General features: G+C 36.3%; 2 protein-coding genes and 1 long non-coding RNA gene across 3 annotated transcripts in view; 1 reads left to right on the forward strand and 2 right to left on the reverse strand.

Annotated features, from left to right (window-relative positions):
- LOC111778541 (MADS-box protein 04g005320-like) overlaps nucleotides 1-17,271 on the forward strand; it is a 26,459-nt gene continuing 9,188 nt past the window's right edge. Inside the window, exons 1-2 of the mRNA XM_023658438.1 lie at nucleotides 1-125; nucleotides 4,941-5,134. Coding sequence (XP_023514206.1) covers nucleotides 4,950-5,134 — 185 coding nt within the window. The 5' untranslated portion in view covers nucleotides 1-125; nucleotides 4,941-4,949. The remainder of the gene's footprint in view (nucleotides 126-4,940; nucleotides 5,135-17,271) is intronic.
- Nucleotides 3,199-4,444, reverse strand: LOC111778540. Its single transcript, XM_023658437.1, has 2 exons — nucleotides 3,560-4,444; nucleotides 3,199-3,239 (listed from the first exon to the last, which is right to left on the reverse strand). The coding sequence occupies exons 1-2, from the start codon at nucleotides 4,392-4,394 to the stop codon at nucleotides 3,205-3,207; spliced, it is 870 nt and encodes a 289-aa protein (XP_023514205.1). The 5' UTR covers nucleotides 4,395-4,444; the 3' UTR covers nucleotides 3,199-3,204.
- The window catches only part of LOC111778542, a 16,903-nt gene continuing 11,592 nt past the window's right edge, over nucleotides 11,961-17,271 (reverse strand). The window contains exon 3 of the long non-coding RNA XR_002812562.1: nucleotides 11,961-12,158. This is a non-coding gene — a long non-coding RNA (uncharacterized LOC111778542). The remainder of the gene's footprint in view (nucleotides 12,159-17,271) is intronic.

A 17,271-nucleotide genomic window follows, 5' to 3' on the forward strand; every position in this document is an offset into this window, starting at 1 on the left:
ATATATATAAATTAAAAGAAAAACCGACCAAAAAGAGGGGGCTTCGTTTTGTGAATGGTTTGGGAGGAAGATAAAAGGAGAGTGGAGAGAAGAGAGTAAGAGGAATTAGGGTTGACTGTTGAGACATGTTAAGAATGAGAAATAGAAATAGAATTGGGATCGAAAGTATGATCTTCATTCATGTTTACCACGTTTAGATAGGATACAAACTATCAACTAATACCTACAAATAGAAAAAATATATATCTAACTAAATCTGGTAAATAAATAAAATATACGGTTAATCAAATCTATACTAACAACTCCCTAAATATGTGAGATATATTCTAACTAATTATCACCGCAAAATATCCTCTTAATACTCCCCCTCAAGTTGGAGAGTGTATGTCGATCACACCCAACTTGTCCTTCAAAAAGTCAAATTGTTGTCTTCCCAAAGCTTTAGTAAAAACATCTGCCAATTGCATTTTGGTCGATACATAATACGGTTTGATGATTCCAGCTTGTAACTTTTCTCGAACTATATGACAATCTATTTCAATGTGTTTCGTACGTTCATGAAAAACTGGATTGGCTGCTATATGTAATGCTGCTTGATTATCACAATATAATAATGCTGGTTCGGACAGTGGAACATTCAAGTCTTGAAGAATGTATCTTAACCAAGTTAACTCTAAACAAGTATTTGCCATAGCTCGATACTCGGCTTCTGCTGATGATCTGGACACATTAGTCTGCTTTTTAGACTTCCAAGAAATAATTGAATTTCCGAGGAAAATGCAGAACCCAGAAATAGATCGTCTGGAAGTTCGACAACCACCCCAGTCAGAATCGCAATATGCCTGTAATCTTAAATTGTTTTCAGATGGCAGTAGAAGTCCTTGACCAGGAGTGCCTTTGATGTACCTCAGAACTCGAAGAGCTGCCTCCCAATGTGGTTTTCTTGGTTCATGCATAAATTGGCTAAGCATACGAACTGAATAAGCTATGTCAGGCCTAGTGACGGTCAAATATATTAATCTGCCAATCAACCGTCTGTATTTACTTGGATCATTCAACTTCTCTCCTTCAGTTAAAGAAAGTTTCAGATTTTGCTCCATAGGAAATTTGTCTGGACGTGCTCCTGTAAGACCTGTGTCTTGAAGTATGTCTAGAGCATACTTCCTTTGAGACATAAAAATTCCTTTTCTAGATCGAGAAAATTCAATGCCTAGAAAATATTTCAAATTTCCTAAATCTTTGATAAGAAATTTCTGGAGTAAACTAGTCTTGAGATATTGAATTTCTTCGAGATCATTGCCTGTCAACAGAATATCATCAACATAGATTAGAACTGCAGTGAAAGAAGTACCTTTACTCTTAGTAAACAAAGAGTAATCTGCTTTGGACTGAGTGTAGCCTGCATTTTGTATAGTTGTAGAAAATATGGAGAACCAATTGCGAGAAGCCTGTTTTAATCCATAAAGAGATTTATGGAGCCGACATACTGTATTCTCCCCCTGTCGGCGAAGACCTGGTGGTAAAGACATATAAACTTCCTCGTCTAGATTACCATGGAGAAAGGCATTTTGAACATCCAACTGATGGGTGAACCATTTTCGAGCAGCAGCAACAGTGAGTAAGCAACGAAGTGTAGTAAGTTTCGCTGTAGGGGAAAATGTTTCTGTGTAATCAATACCTTCAACCTGAGTGTATCCCTTTGCTACTAGTCGAGCTTTATAACGTTCAACAGAACCATCAGAGTTGTATTTAATTTTGTACACCCAACGACAACCAATAGCTTTATGACCAAGTGGTAGAGGAACGAGAGACCATGTATGATTACGTTCCAAAGCTGCAATTTCATCATTCATAGCCTGCTGCCATAACGGGTCGCCAACTGCCTCGTCATAGGTTTTAGGTTCTGTCTGGGATGTAATAAGAGCTAGAAAAGCACGTTGAGTAGGAGAAAAACGAGAGAATGAAAGGTAATGATGAAGGGGATACCTGGTGCCAGTGCCGGGACTTGAGCTAGAGGTTAAATGATTGGCTCCAGAAGACATCTCATAATCCTTATGCCAAGCTGGAGGCTGTTTAGTACGAGTAGAACGTCGAAGTGGAGCTGATGTATCAGGTGGGATAGGATTGGAATTAGTGGGCGAATCTGGAGAAGGTGGAGGAGACGACGGAGTAGGAGGTGAAGGAATAGAAGGTGGAGGATGGATGTTTGAGTAGGATGGATCATGAAGTGGTACAACAGGAGTCGAAGGAGCTAATGTCGAAGTTTGTGAAGCTGATGAAAAAGGAAAATCATCTTCACAAAATTTGACATCACGGCTGATAAAGAATTTGTGAGATTGCATGTCATACAACTTGTAACCTTTATGACCACAAGGATATCCTACGAAAACACAAGGAGTTGCCCTAGGTTCAAATTTTTGCTTAGGATGTACTATAGTTGCATAACATTTACAACCAAAAACTTTAAGATGATGAAATGTAGGTGGTCGTTTGTAGAGTGCTTCAAAGGGTGTCTTGTTAGATAATAATGGTGATGGCGTTCTATTTATAAGATAAACAGCCGTTAAAATGCACTCTCCCCAAAAATTAAGTGGAACCTGTGACTGAAAAAGAAGAGACCTAGCTACATTTAGGATATGGCGATGCTTGCGTTCTACGACTCCATTTTGTTGTGGAGTATAGACACAAGTGCGCTGAAATTCAATACCACAAGAAGTAAAGAATGGTTGCAAAGATAGGAACTCAGTCCCATTGTCTGATCGAACTATCTTGATAGTAGTATGAAATTGAGTTTGAACGAATTTAACAAAGTTCATTAACAAATGATGTACTTCTGACTTATGTTGCATTAAAAAAACCCAAGTACATCGAGTAAAATCATCAACAATAGTGAGAAAAAAACGCAAACCAGAATGGGTAGGAATTTTATGTGGTCCCCAAACATCACAATGTATCAGATCAAAAGCAGAATGGGTTGTTATTGAACTTCTTGGGAAAGACAACCTAGTTTGTTTTGCTAACGGGCAGATACTACAATTATGAGAATAACTCGCATTATTAAGATGCAATTGATCAGCTAGAAATTTAAAACGAGAAAAGGAAGGATGACCTAGGCGTAAATGCCACAAATCAGATGACTGAGATACTTGATGAGCTGAAGATTTGATTGGAGATGAAGAAATATGATAGAGACCTCCAAATTGTTTACCCGAGCCAATCATCTTCCCCGTAGCCAAGTCCTGCATAACACAAGAATCAGGATAGAAGGTGACATAACATTTCAAGTTATTGGTAAGTTTGCTGATCGACATTAGGTTTAAATTGAATGAAGGCACACATAAAACGTTGTTTAATTGAAGGTTAGGGCTAAGGGAAATATTGCCAGTATGTGACACACGTGCTGTCTCTCCATTAGGCAAATTTATTGTAGACATGATGGCAGCCTTTGGTTCAGTCATAACAGAAGATTTTGATACTATATGATCCGTAGCTCCACTATCGAGAATCCATGAATTAGAACTCGCAGAGTTAATAGATAATGTAGATATGGGAAGCAAACCTGCAACATTGACGTGATTGTCGGAATTACCAGAAGGGTGATGATTGATTGCAGATAAGGCTTGTGCTATCTGTCGTAATTGCTCAGAAGAAAAATTTGGAATGGAATTAGGTGACTGTTCTTCTGTATTCAACTGTGAAACATCGGCCATATTTGCAGATGATCGATATCCACGGTTATTGTGTTGATTGTCTTGTCTTGTCCTTCCAGAATTATTTTTCTGTCGACACCGATCTTCTGTATGGCCCCTTCTATCACAAAAGTTACAGTGAAACTTAAGAATTCGACACTCATTGATTGTATGACCACTTTTATTGCAGTGTTCACACAATTTGTCCTTGGCGAATTTTGAATATATTGTTTTCTTTTGCACTGCTGATGCAATCGAGATTTTCTCAGTAGGTTCGGAAGTTACCTGACGCTGCATCTCTTCTTGTACAAGTAATGAATAGGCTTGCCTCACATTAGGTAATGGAGACATCATCAATATGTTAGATCTCACCGTTTTATAAGACTGATTGAGCCCCATGAGCAATTGCATCAACTTGTCTTCTTCGCGTTGATCAATATGTATTTGACGTTGATTACAGGTAAATGGTGTGCGGTACGCTTCCAGTTCATCCCAGAGTGCTTTGAGCTTGGTGAAATATGTTGACAGTGCCATGGTTCCTTGTGACATCGTTGCTATCGAGTTTTGTATTTGAAAAATTGCTGGAGCATTCTTTTGTGAGAATTGATCGTGAAGATCAACCCACACTTGATGAGCTGTCTTGGCGTGAATAATGCCTTTAGCGATATCTGCTTCAACGGAATGAGTTAACCAAGATATTATCATACTGTTGCACTGATTCCAGAGTTCGAATTCGGTTGAATTTGCATCTTGGGACGGTTCCTCAATTGTGCCATCAATGAAGCCAATTTTCTTCTTGGCAATAAGAGCATGCATAACTGATTTACTCCAGGATTGGTAATTTGCTCCATTTAATTTGATTGGAACAAGTGAATATCCTGGCTGATCAGAGTGATGAATATAGTACGGATGTGTTAAATCAACATCCGAAATTTTGAAGCTGGATTTGGCTGATTCCGCCATAAAGGAAATTTTGATATTTAAGAACACCAAGATCGGTGCTCTGATACCATGTTAAGAATGAGAAATAGAAATAGAATTGGGATCGAAAGTATGATCTTCATTCATGTTTACCACGTTTAAATAGGATACAAACTATCAACTAATACCTACAAATAGAAAAAATATATATCTAACTAAATCTGGTAAATAAATAAAATATACGGTTAATCAAATCTATACTAACAACTCCCTAAATATGTGAGATATATTCTAACTAATTATCACCGCAAAATATCCTCTTAATAAGACAAGAGAGAAATGGGACGGAAGAAGATCGAGTTGAAGCGGATCGAAGATATGTGTAATCGCCATGTGACTTTCTGCAAGAGAAGATCTGGATTAATCAAGAAGGCTCGAGAACTCTCTGTTCTCTGCGACGTTGAGGTCGGACTCGTCGTCTTCACCAACCGCGGCCGTCTCTATGAGTTTTGCAGCGGCGACAGGTACGAGTTTTTTTTTTTTTTTTTTTTTTTTTTTTTTTTTTTTTTTTTTTTTTTNTTTTTTTTGATCCTTCGTTGTTTTTCTTGTTTGCTTCGATTCTTCAATCTCTGATTGTGTTCGTTGCTATTGCTTTTTGTTTCTGTTTGATCTTTCTACGTACTGCTTCATTTTCTCGCAAACTCGGTGATAGTCTTAGTGTTAGGAATCGCGTTTTCTAACGCGAGCTCTGATTTCTGATATCAACGAAGATTATGCTACTCTTCGTTTGTTGTTTGATCTCTGAGAGATACTTTCTACATGAAAATCGATGGAGTTTAGCGTTCCGTCTGATTTCTTGTTGAATGTTTCTTGTCTTCGGAACGTTTCGTTCCTGTTACGGACTGAGAAAATGCAATCCTGTGTGATCTTAAGAGACTTTCTCGGAAGATCGTTGGTTCTCAGTTTTCCGATACTTTGTTCGCTCACTGTTTTTTTCCTCCATGTTTCTCTCTCGTCCGTCCATGGTTTCCTGCTTCATTTACGTGTTTTCTGCCTTGTATGTGAATGACTAAATTTGTAATTATTTACACAAAAAATATTTTAAAGCCATGTAATTACAAAACTGAGACTAAAACCGTCACTGTACCAAATAATTCCGTTAGTCTTAAAAAAAATATTGTAATGATGTTTTTGATATGTTTGTTAGGTGTCAACATCAAAGTATTTATGTAGAGTCAGGTGAAGAGGATTATAGATGAGAAAATAAGATAAAAAAAAAAAAAAAAATTAATGAGATTCTTAAATATACTGAGAAACGTAGATACAAGTAATTGAGATATTCAAAGACTAACTTAATAGAGATTATGTTTATTTTTTGTGGAAATAAAAAAAATCGGCGTTTTCTACATAGCTTATTTAATTAATTGAGAATGGTATATTATTAATTTCAAGTAATTGAGAATAGTATTTATTATTATTATTATTATTTTGACAATCATTAAAAAGTTTGCTATCTTGTTATCCGAATTTGTCACCAAATTATTTACATATAGGTTCTATTATATTGCTTTTATATGATTATGGAGTTACTCTTATGTATATAAGGCTATTTGGTAAGCAATTTTGCAAAAGGATAGCATTTCAGTTTTCGAATCTCGAATTTATTTTTAAAATAGTTTTCAAAATTCGTGATTCGGTAATTTATTAAAAAAAAATAATGTTGTTGTCTTGTTTCCTGAAATGATTACAAAAAGAACGTTTTTCCTAAAATGATCACAAAAAGAACAAATGTGAATACCACTTGAAAGGAAACAAAAACAATTATGTTTTTGTATAAATTGTTATTTGTGTTGACTTTGGAAATACTGTTTTCAAATGATTGTGCCTAAAAGTCTTTTTAGTCTCTAATACTTCAAATTTTAATTTATACTTTCTAAATTTTAATCTCTCTAAATTTTTTAAAAATAGAATTAGTTTATAAATAAGTTAGTAAACGTAGTATTTTGGTGAATTGATGAAAATTTAGTGGAAAAAAGTTGGGTAAGAGAAATTTTATGAGAAATTAGTAGAAATTTCAAGTTTTCTATCTAAATGATTATTTCTTTTCTATAGTTTATATTATTTATAAACTACTAAGTTTATCATAAACCAACCATAGACATCAATTATGAGTTTGTAAATAACCATCAATTGAGAGTCTAAATTTTCTTTTTTACAAAAATAAAACTAACATTTAAGTTTCTTTTCATAATTTTTTGAATTTTTGCTTTTACTTGCAATTTTTGTTATTATAGTTTTTGTTCTTATTTTGAAATAATTTCTATAAAGTAAATTAAAAAAAAAAAAATAAAGAATCTATGAAAATAATGTTAGTGTGTTTAATTTTTGAAATAAAAAACAAAAAACTAAAGACCAAACACCTTATTATTATTTGTCTAAAGTACATGCTCAATTGTGAGAATACATTTTAAAAAAAAAAAATTGTCTAGATATATTTTTAATAGAATTTTGAAGTTTGTAAACTTACTACTTACTTGATGCGAAATGCATAAGAACCATTTCCTTTTGTTTTCTCTTTTAAAGAAAGATTGAGTTATCCATCATGATATTTTTACTCGATTTCTGTGTTGCATTCAATGATGAAACGGTCGCTATTTGTTTACGCTTCTCTCTAGTTCCTTCACTCTCTCCCTTCATTCCATTTCCTCTGTTCAAACTCAAGCCCCTAATAAGTTGCTGAAATGTTGCTTGTTTGTTCTTAGTTCAGCTAGGAAGTTTTAGAAACTTCACTTTGGATGTGTTTGTCATGTTGGATACATAATTAACACTTTCACCTTTTATTTCACGAATTAATCACTCGTTTAATGTTTTGAGTAGAATTTCTTAATGTATCTGCAAAGATTTGAACTTCAATATGTTCAACCTTTTATTTATTCATTCGTTTTTTAAAAAAATTCATAAAAATAAAACACATGAGAAAATTAATCAATTTTTTTAGAGTGAAAATATCCCACATGTTTTTAAGTATGAATTACTTGAGCATTATTTTGAATCATTAGACAAATTCACAAGAGCATAGGAAGGTTAGATAATTTTGTCTAGAATTATTATGAGTTGGATAAAGTTAATTAAAATACTTCTTGAAATCTAATTCATTCAATTAGATTCCTAAGATAATTAAATGAAGTACATCTAACAAGAATTTTCCAGTATTTGAAGTCAATTTGGAGTTTCATTAAAGTTATAAGCGGGTTTTGAAATTTTAGGAAGGAAAATATAGGAAAAGTCAAACTCTTTTTATGATGTCATAAAAAGAAAATGAAAGAAAATAGAAAACCGCAAGGCCCTACATCTCTTTCTATTTCCTCTTTCTGGTTCTTGAAGAAAAATGATATGTTTTTGACTGATGATTTAGATCACACCTACTCATTCTACATTCTACATGTGTATATGCATGTCTACTCATTCTACATGTCCATACTGTGTATATGCATGTCTAACCCTCTCATGAAGTATTTTCAGTACAAACATTTTTTTTAATCTTTTATGTTAGGAAAAAAATTCATGTTTTTTCTCATAAATTTACTAATATTACAAATATGTTTGTAATAATTACTCTAGTCCATTTAAATTCAAAATGTCAATTTCTTGCAATATTTCTAAGTGAGGGAATTTTTCTCATGAATAAAGATGATTGATCTAACTCGTTTCGAAATCAAATCCATGATTAATAAATATACTAGTTTTTGAAAGTTTATTTGATTTAAAAGCGAAGGAAATTAAGTCAATTATAAACAAATAGTTATAAGTTATTTTCAATTGTTTTTTGTTTTCGAGTGGAGCAAATACATATAATTGTTTTTTGTTTTTTTTAATCTTGTCCGAGAGAACATATAGTGTGAAAGTTACTCTGAGTTTTTTAATTTTTGTATGTTTTATGGATAAATTATCGAATGAGGATGTCGTTGACTAATAAAAAATCATTACATATGAATTCAAAAAAATTTATGCCTCCCAATTTTTCATATTTTGTAGGTATATATAGCTATTCTCTTATTTATGGGGATTTGTGCCGGTTTGTGTTTGTGCTTGTCTCTATCCTGATTGAAAACTTGTATTTGTGTTTGTCCCTATCGAAAATATTTTTTAGAATTATGGCTTTAAAAGTTTGTTCATAATCATGAACATTTCTTTTATGATAGGTAATCAATCTCATCCAAAAACTTGGATTATTAAAATTTTCACCATGCGTATGTACGCGTATTCCTATAGCTAGGGTATCATCTCTTTCCACAAAATACACATCTATTTAAGATTTCCTCAACTACCTACAAGATTGGACTCTTAAATACAAAAGAATAATATAAAAAAATTCATTAATGGGCCCTACCACTAAAGTCTCTTCACCCGAACTTAGCAAGGGGCCCTACCTTTTTATTTTTCATTTTTTATTTTTATTTTTATTTTTTATGAATATTGCCTACGATTAGCTTTCCCCAAAAACACTCAAATTTATCATACATTTTGATGCCTATTACTGCTTAGAAATAAATTTATTATCTAATATGGACGTTATATTAAAATCCTATATAGGATCTTATAGTTGTCTGGAGATTAGTTGGATCTCAATTGAATTTGAGAAAGACCAATAATTTGATCTAGTATATTAGATGAAAAAAACCCTTTAATTTTTCGTTATCCTAATCTCTCTAACACTTTACTATAGGACAGATCAAGTGATATGGGACCATGAATTGCCTCCAAAAACAAAGTTGAAAGTGGAAAATATTGATTAAACTACCTAATGAAATGATATACTAAAATATCTTTAGAATGGTTGAACTGTAAATCGAAGCGATGCTTAAACAAAGAGACTTGTGCTGGATGTTTGGACATAAGTGGACAATAAGAGAAAGGAAATAAGGAAAACATAGGAAAATCACGATTGGAAATTGAATAGGACAATAAGTGGACAATAAGAGAAAGGAAATAAGGAAAACATAGGAAAATCACGATTGGAAATTGAGTATACATCCCAATTGTGGAACGGAATCCTTTAAAGAGAACCCTTGCAACAATTTAGAAGGAGAAATCTTAGAGTCATGTTCTTGATGCCAACTTTTCCTATTTTGACAATCGAGTTAGAACGAGTATATGAATCAACCGATATCAAGTTCAAATGAGTGAAATCTAGAAGTTTTGTGATAGATATCGGAGATCACCACCAATCACCAATGTCAAGGACCAAATCTAGATTCTGAATTTGAGTTTGGACATTACAAACATTCTTAGAAGATTTCAACTCAATATTCCTATTCACTAGTTGTGATCTACCTCTTTCTAATGGTGTCTTAAACATGCTTGAAACATTGAAGAAATAAATAAAGTAAATACAAAGAAACCACTAGACACTTACCAGATTATAGTGAGTTTTTCTTTAGGAGAACAAAATTGGAAAAGTGATAGGATGGTCCTTTATATAATCTGGTGAAAATATATAAAAGATTAAAATTACACAGTAATCCCTAATCTTTTAGAAAAACTTCAATTTAGTTCTTAATCTTGTAAAATTAAGGGTTTCATCTCAAAGGTATTAAATTAAAAAGCAAAAATTGGGGTATTCCAGCCCGTTAAGAGTCTTTTTAAACTCAATCCAACCTATACGATTTAAGTTGGATTATTAACTCATTTCCAACCCATCATTTCCAACCTATTGAACTTTTTATGAGATGAGATAGAGGTGAACATTTTTACTACTTATTCTAGAGCCATCGGTGCCTCCCCTCTTACCTCCCTCCCTCATTAAAGAACACAACACAAATATTCACTAGGAAAAATTCTCTCCCTCGAATAAAATTTTTCCATTCTGTTTAATTTACGTAGTTGCATTAAGATTTTACACCTTGGTCCAAAATATATGAAAATCAAAAAGTTAGTTGACCGCAAGCAACTTTCCACCAATGTTCTCGGTTTAAAACCCAAAGCCTCTTTTTCCTTCCAATTTTATTCAACAAAAGCCCTTTGATTCGAGGAACATAGAAAGCACCTTTTTCATTCTTTTACTGGAGTTTTAAAGATGATCTTTTATAGGCAATGGATACACTAATCAACCTAAAATCCTTATATATTGTAGCAACCATCATATTCATTCCAATAATTGATTAATGGTATATTATTTCTTGGAAGATCTGTCTGTACAATGGATGAGAACGGTCTATGACCCCCACAAAGCAAACAAGTGATACTGACTGTGTGTCACCCATTGGTCAAGCCAAAGGTCAAGAGAGATGTTAGTTAGGAGAGCGATGCATAAGGTAACATACCTCACAAGAAGTATGGAAGGAAAGCCTAGCTGAAGTATAAGATTGGAAGTAGAGAGGGTGTTAATGGAGGTAGTGACAACGCTACTGGGCTCCAAGGCATTAGCACCAAGTTTCAACTGAATTTGAATGGGAGGTTTTAGAGAGAGAACACACTTTCAACCACCTTTAGGAGACGTCTCCTAAGTGAGTCACTTTATACATATGTTTATGCTTCAACATAACATGCTCAAAAACATGATCAACAATGAACTAATGGAGTCCGATTGTGCTATTAATTAACTTAAAATCAAAACTAAGAAAAATATAGTCAACAACTCCAAAGAAATAATTGTTTACAAAAATCTACACTAAAAGCACAACCAAAAGCCCTACAAGAATCTCTCCCACCAAAAGCTCTACCACGTAGGCAATTTGTGTTTCTACCCCACGAAGAAAAACCTCATGGAGGATAGTTGAGTTCGTTTATTTATTTATTTTTTCTTTCTAATTACATTCAACTTTTCAGTTTAATATTGAAAGTCAGATCTTGCATTTCAATTTTTTTTCTTTATTATTATTATTTTGTCAGTTTTGTGAGTTTCTATTTTTAAATTTTGAAGTTAACATTGAGACTTTCATTTCAACAAATATTTATTCATCTAATGCTTCCACAATATTTAGATTTGCTTTTGCTTTCATATGCTCGATCATACCTTAGTTCTTAGTAGCTTCTAGAATCTTGGAGTCTCATTCATCTTGAGTCTTGACTTGATACACTTTCTAAAGATCCGTTCAAGAATAGTTTCATGAATTAATGGGAGGTTTGATAATTAGTTTTTTTTCTTTGTTACTCAGTGAAGTTCCCTTTCAACCAAATTATTTTGGGCATTTGACTAGTCTATGGAACTCTTTGATGTAATCTACAATAGATATTCCTCCTTGAAATGTTGAAAGTGGTTAGCTCCTTGGGTGGGTTTATAATGGACAGATTGTTTACTATACCTAGGATGATTTGTTTGAAGTTAGTCCAACCCTGCCAAGACTTTATGTAACAATCTGATTTTATATATAGGACCCTTTTCAAGGTTAACTCAACCCTTCATAAATAAAATTTAAAAAAAAAAAAAAAAAATACATGAGCAGAAACCAAAAACTGAAAGCTCCTAACACACACTAAGCAAGACCATGTCCATAGCGCCCCACTAGACTGAACGTCCTCTCCACGTCTCATAAGTTTATGTACCAACTGAAAAGAAAAAGAAAAATAGCATAGGTAAGTATAAAAATATACTCGGTAAGTAACCTCAGTTTTAAGGCTAAAACTATATTCATACTTAAAACTCTTAATGCTGAATAAATGCACGTCCTGGAAATTTAAATTTATACCTTGACGTATTATGTTACATGAGGGTCTTGACTGAAAACATGTACACATTTCATAAGCTGCAAGGTATGATACACAATGAACAACACAGAAGGAAACTAATCTAATTCTAATCTAAGCTCATAAAGGTGAGATAAAAATAGAATAGGAAAAAACTATACGCTTCCTTACAACATTGACTGTATGTAATGTACTGAAGTTACGAAGTTCGATTCCTCTGTTTCAATGTTAAACCTTTTCTAATGTTGTTCTTTGATGGTAGATTGACAATCACGAAACATTTTAACTAAATACTGAGCACCAAACTTCAGCTCCGTCAAAAAAACTTTAATCCATCTTCCTTCATAGTTTCCGCAGGAGCTTTGTATTCAGCTTTTGCACCGATTCTTTCTACAAAGATTTGTTTTTTACTTCTCCAAGTGATAATCTCATCCAAACATGGGAGCAAAAGCCAATTGTCCAGCCTGATTAGTGTCATTGTGATACTCTTTCAACGTACAGCGCCATGATTTACACTTGAACCCGATCAGTCTTAAGAAAACTCATGTCGTACTATACTTTTTTCACTCATCTTTATGGCTTTATAAGATCTTTGGATGTAATTCTTTCCTCCTTATGTTGTGTGTATGTACATTTTCCTTCCTTAACGATTTTAAGTCATCATTTTAGTTCTCAATGCCACAACTTTCATGCAACTACATCGATTCAGGAGTTCACCGGGATGAGCACAATCCCTCCATTGGATAAAAGCGGGCTTATAACACTTTATCGGTGCTTGTCGGGTGATTTGAGCACTTATCGGGACAACTCGGGCAAATACCATCTCAATCGAAACTTTTGAGCCCCACTAATGCTTTGTAATATCATCCTAAGTATTAAGATGTCTTATACCCATGCAGTTCACTCGAGCCTTCTTATCAAGAACTAACTCGTGAGTCAACTTCATACAAAACCTTTTAGATATCTCCATCCATCTCGGTACTTTTTAATGCACGAACCCTTCTGGGTCCATGCCTGTGCCACTGCACACTGGCCTAAAGCTCGACCCTTTAATGCAACCTCGACCCATGAAAAGGGGCACAATATTGGCACACCTGAGCAACCTGATACTGTCCTTGAAATCTGAGGTGACTCACTTAGACCATAAGGCACGGGGGGCACATGTCTCCCTATATAAGGGGACATGCCAACATGGAGCATTCGTCTAATGTTCATTCGAAACCAAATTCGGCGAGCTTACATCTTTCACGTTTATAGACATAGCTCCCGAGCTACTTGTCAAATCTCATAATGAAACCTCGAGGTTATAATCTCAAAAAGACAACAAGCCAATGAATAACGAGAGTCGCCCTATAAAGTAAGGAAAAGAGAAAGAGAAAGGAAAATGAAGCAAAGGAGCGAGGAAGAAATTGAACATGCAAGAGGGACATTGTAACCGTCCAATCCCACCATTAGCAGATATTGTCCTCTTTGGACTTCCCCTCTAGGTCAAAAATGCGTCTACTAGGTAGAGATTTTCACACCATTATAAGGAATGTTTCGTTTCCCTCTCCAACCAATGTGGGATCTCACAACCCACCCCCCTTGGGAGCCCAACGTCCTCGCTAGCATACCGCCCGATGCCTAGTTCTGATACCATTTGTAACAGTCTAAGCCCACCACTAGCAGATATTGTCCTCTTTGGGCTTTCCCTCAAGATTCCAGAACGCGTCTTCTAGGTAGAGGTTTCCACACCCTTATAAAAAATGTTTCGTTTCCTCTCTCCAGGATCTCACAATCCACCCCCTTGGGAGCCCGACATCCTCGCTGGCACACCACCCGGTGTCTGGCTCTAATATTATTTGTAACAGCTCAAGCCCACCACTAGCAGATATTGTCTTCTTTGGGCTTTCCCTTTCGGGCTTCCCCTCAAAGTTCCAAAACGTGTCTACTAGGTAGAGGTTTCCACACTTTTATATGGAATGTTTCGTTCCCCAAACCCATGTGGGATCTCACAATCCACCCCCCTTGGGAGCCTAACATCCTCGCTGGCACACCACCCGGTGTCTGGCTCTAATACTATTTGTAATAGCTCAAGCCCACCACTAGCAGATATTGTCTTCTTTGGGCTTTCCCTTTCGGGCTTCCCTCAAGGTTCCAAAACGTGTCTACTAGGTAGAGGTTTCCACACTTTTATAAGGAATGTTTCGTTCCCCAAACCCATGTGGGATCTCACAATCCACACCCCTTTGGGAGCCTAACATCCTCGCTGGCACACCGCCCGGTGTCTGGCTTTGATACCATTTGTAATAACCCAAGCCCACCACTAGTAGATATTGTCCTCTTTGGGCTTTCCCTTCCGAGCTTCCCTCAAGGTTCTAAAACGCGTCTACTAGAGATAGGTTTCCACAAGCTTATAAAGAATGTTTCGTTCCCCTCCAATCAATGTGGGGTCTCACAATCCACCCCCTTGGGGGCCCAACGTCCTCGCTAGCACATTGCCAGATGTCTAGTTCTAATACCATTTATAACAGCCCAAGCCCACCACTAGTAGATATTGTCCTCTTTGGGCTTTTGCCTTTTGGGTTTTCCCTCAAGGTTTCAAAACGCGTTTTCTAGGTAGAGGTTTCCACACCCTTCTAAAAAATGTTTCGTTCCCCTCTCCAAGATCTCACAATCCACCCCTCTTAAGAGTCCAACGTCCTTGCTGGCACACCGCCCAGTGTCTGGCTCTAATATTATTTGTAACAGCTCAAGCCCACCACTAGCAGATATTGTCTTCTTTGGGCTTTCCTTTTCAGGCTTCCCCTCAAGGTTCCAAAACGTGTCTACTAGGTAGGAGCCCATACCCTTATAAGGAATTTTTCGTTCCCCAAACCAATGAGGGATCTCACAATCCACCCCCCCCCCCCCGGGNCTGGCTCTGATACCATTTGTAACAGCCCAAACCCACCACTAGTAGATATTGTCCTCTTTGAGCTTTCCCTTCCGAGCTTCCCCTCAAGGTTCTAAAACTCGTCTACTAGGAAGAGGTTTCCACAAGCTTATAAAGAATGTTTCGTTCCCCTCCAATCAATGTGGGGTCTCACAATCCACCCCCTTGGGAGCCCAACGTCCTCGCCAGCACACTGCCAGATGCCTAGTTCTGATACCATTTGTAACAGCCCAAGCCCACCACTAGTAGATATTGTCCTATTTGGGCTTTACCTTTCGGGCTTTCCCTCAAGGTTTCAAAACACATCTTCTAGGTAGAGATTTCCCCACCCTTATTAAAAAAAATGTTTTGTTGCCCTCTCCAGGATCTCACAATCCACCCCCCTTGGGAGCCCAACGTCCTTGCTGGCACACCGCCCGGTGTCTGGCTCTAATACTATTTGTAACAGCTCAAGCCCACTAGTAGATATTGTCTTCTTTGGGCTTTCCCTTTCGGGCTTCCCCTCAAGGTTCCAAAACGTGTCTACTAGGTAGAGGTTTCCACACCCTTATAAGGAATTTTTTATTCCCCAAACCAATGTGGGATCTCACAATCCAGTTGGAACATTTGGAACACCATGATCCTTATCATTTCCCTTTATAAATAAATCTCTCAAACCTTCCATTTCCATCCTACCAACTCATTTCTCTCCTTGTTTCTACATATACATATCATCATTCTATATCTTTAGTCGAACACCAATTTGGATAAAAATATCAAGAAATAAAGGAAGAAGAAGTAGGAGAAGAAGAAAGAAAGGGAAACGAAACAAAGGAAGGGAAGGAAAGAAAGCAGGTTGTATGGTTCTAATGAACTCCAATTAGCGGGTTGGGTTGAGGTGCAATTGGGCCAACGCGGTTTGGAGCGTACTTGCGGGTTGGACTGTGCATTCGGTACAGGTCGCAGGTTGTGGGGTTGTGAGCTATTGAGTTGGACTGAACGGGTCGAGAACGGGCCGTGGGTTGTACCCGAGTCCAAATGTTCACTCGTGGATATCGTCTTCTTGTCCCGACTCCCAACGACTTCCCTCTCTTGCAATTCCCTATCTATGTTGTTTATGATTTTCGTGCTTTTAAAGGAATTGCTTTTGAAGTTGATGCTTGACCTTGGAATAAAATAGAGTTCAACATTATAGGTATGAGTTTAGTTATCAAGTGGTGTAACTTTTTGCCTTTACCTTATTCCTCCTAAGTCTCGTGGATATCGTCTTCTTGACCCGACGCCCAACGACTTTCTTTCTCTCGCGGTTCCATATTCACCTCGTTTATGACTTTCGTGCTTTTAAAGGAATTGCTTTTGGAAGTTGATGCTCGACCTTTGGATTATCTGGTGAAATGTAGAGTTCATGCGTGCATATGCTCGGCCTTTGAACTTTTTGCCTTTTCCTTATTCCTCCCATCTATTGTACAGATGATTGTGCAATGATAGGACTCGAGAGTACTGAAAATCAAGTACTTCTCTACACACGGTCCACATACGCACGCATAAACTCATCAGGCGGGTGCATACGTACCTTTGGGCCTACCTTCAGCTAGCGCATGCTCACGATGTTATAGGCATGGAAGGAAAAGAGCTTGCATGATATCATGACTTCCGGCTTCCCCTCAAGTTTTTAAAACCCTTATAAGGAATATTTCGTTCCGCTCTCTAACCAATGTAAGATCTCACAAACATACTCCTTACGGAGGAACCGAGTATCAAAAATTGCGATATGAATTAAAGAAGATTGATGGGGCATCCAAGAATAAAACTGGGAGCTCACATCACTTCCACAAAGCTCAAAACCCATTGGTCTTAAATGGGTCAGGCAATGCTCCCCATGATTGTAATCATTAAATTACTGGGAAAGGCTCACCGTTAATTCTCCTCACCTTCAAACACAAACAAGGTCAAGAATCAAGGATTTCCCTTCTTTCACAGTAAATAAGGAATCAACGAAACTATCGAATAGGGGTAAAAAAATGAAAAGTAGATCCATCAGCTTGCCTTCTAGTTACCCAAAAGTCGTCGAATCGGGTAGAC

The sequence above is a fragment of the Cucurbita pepo genome, chromosome LG17 (assembly GCF_002806865.2).
Source record: "Cucurbita pepo subsp. pepo cultivar mu-cu-16 chromosome LG17, ASM280686v2, whole genome shotgun sequence".
NCBI lineage: Eukaryota > Viridiplantae > Streptophyta > Magnoliopsida > Cucurbitales > Cucurbitaceae > Cucurbita > Cucurbita pepo.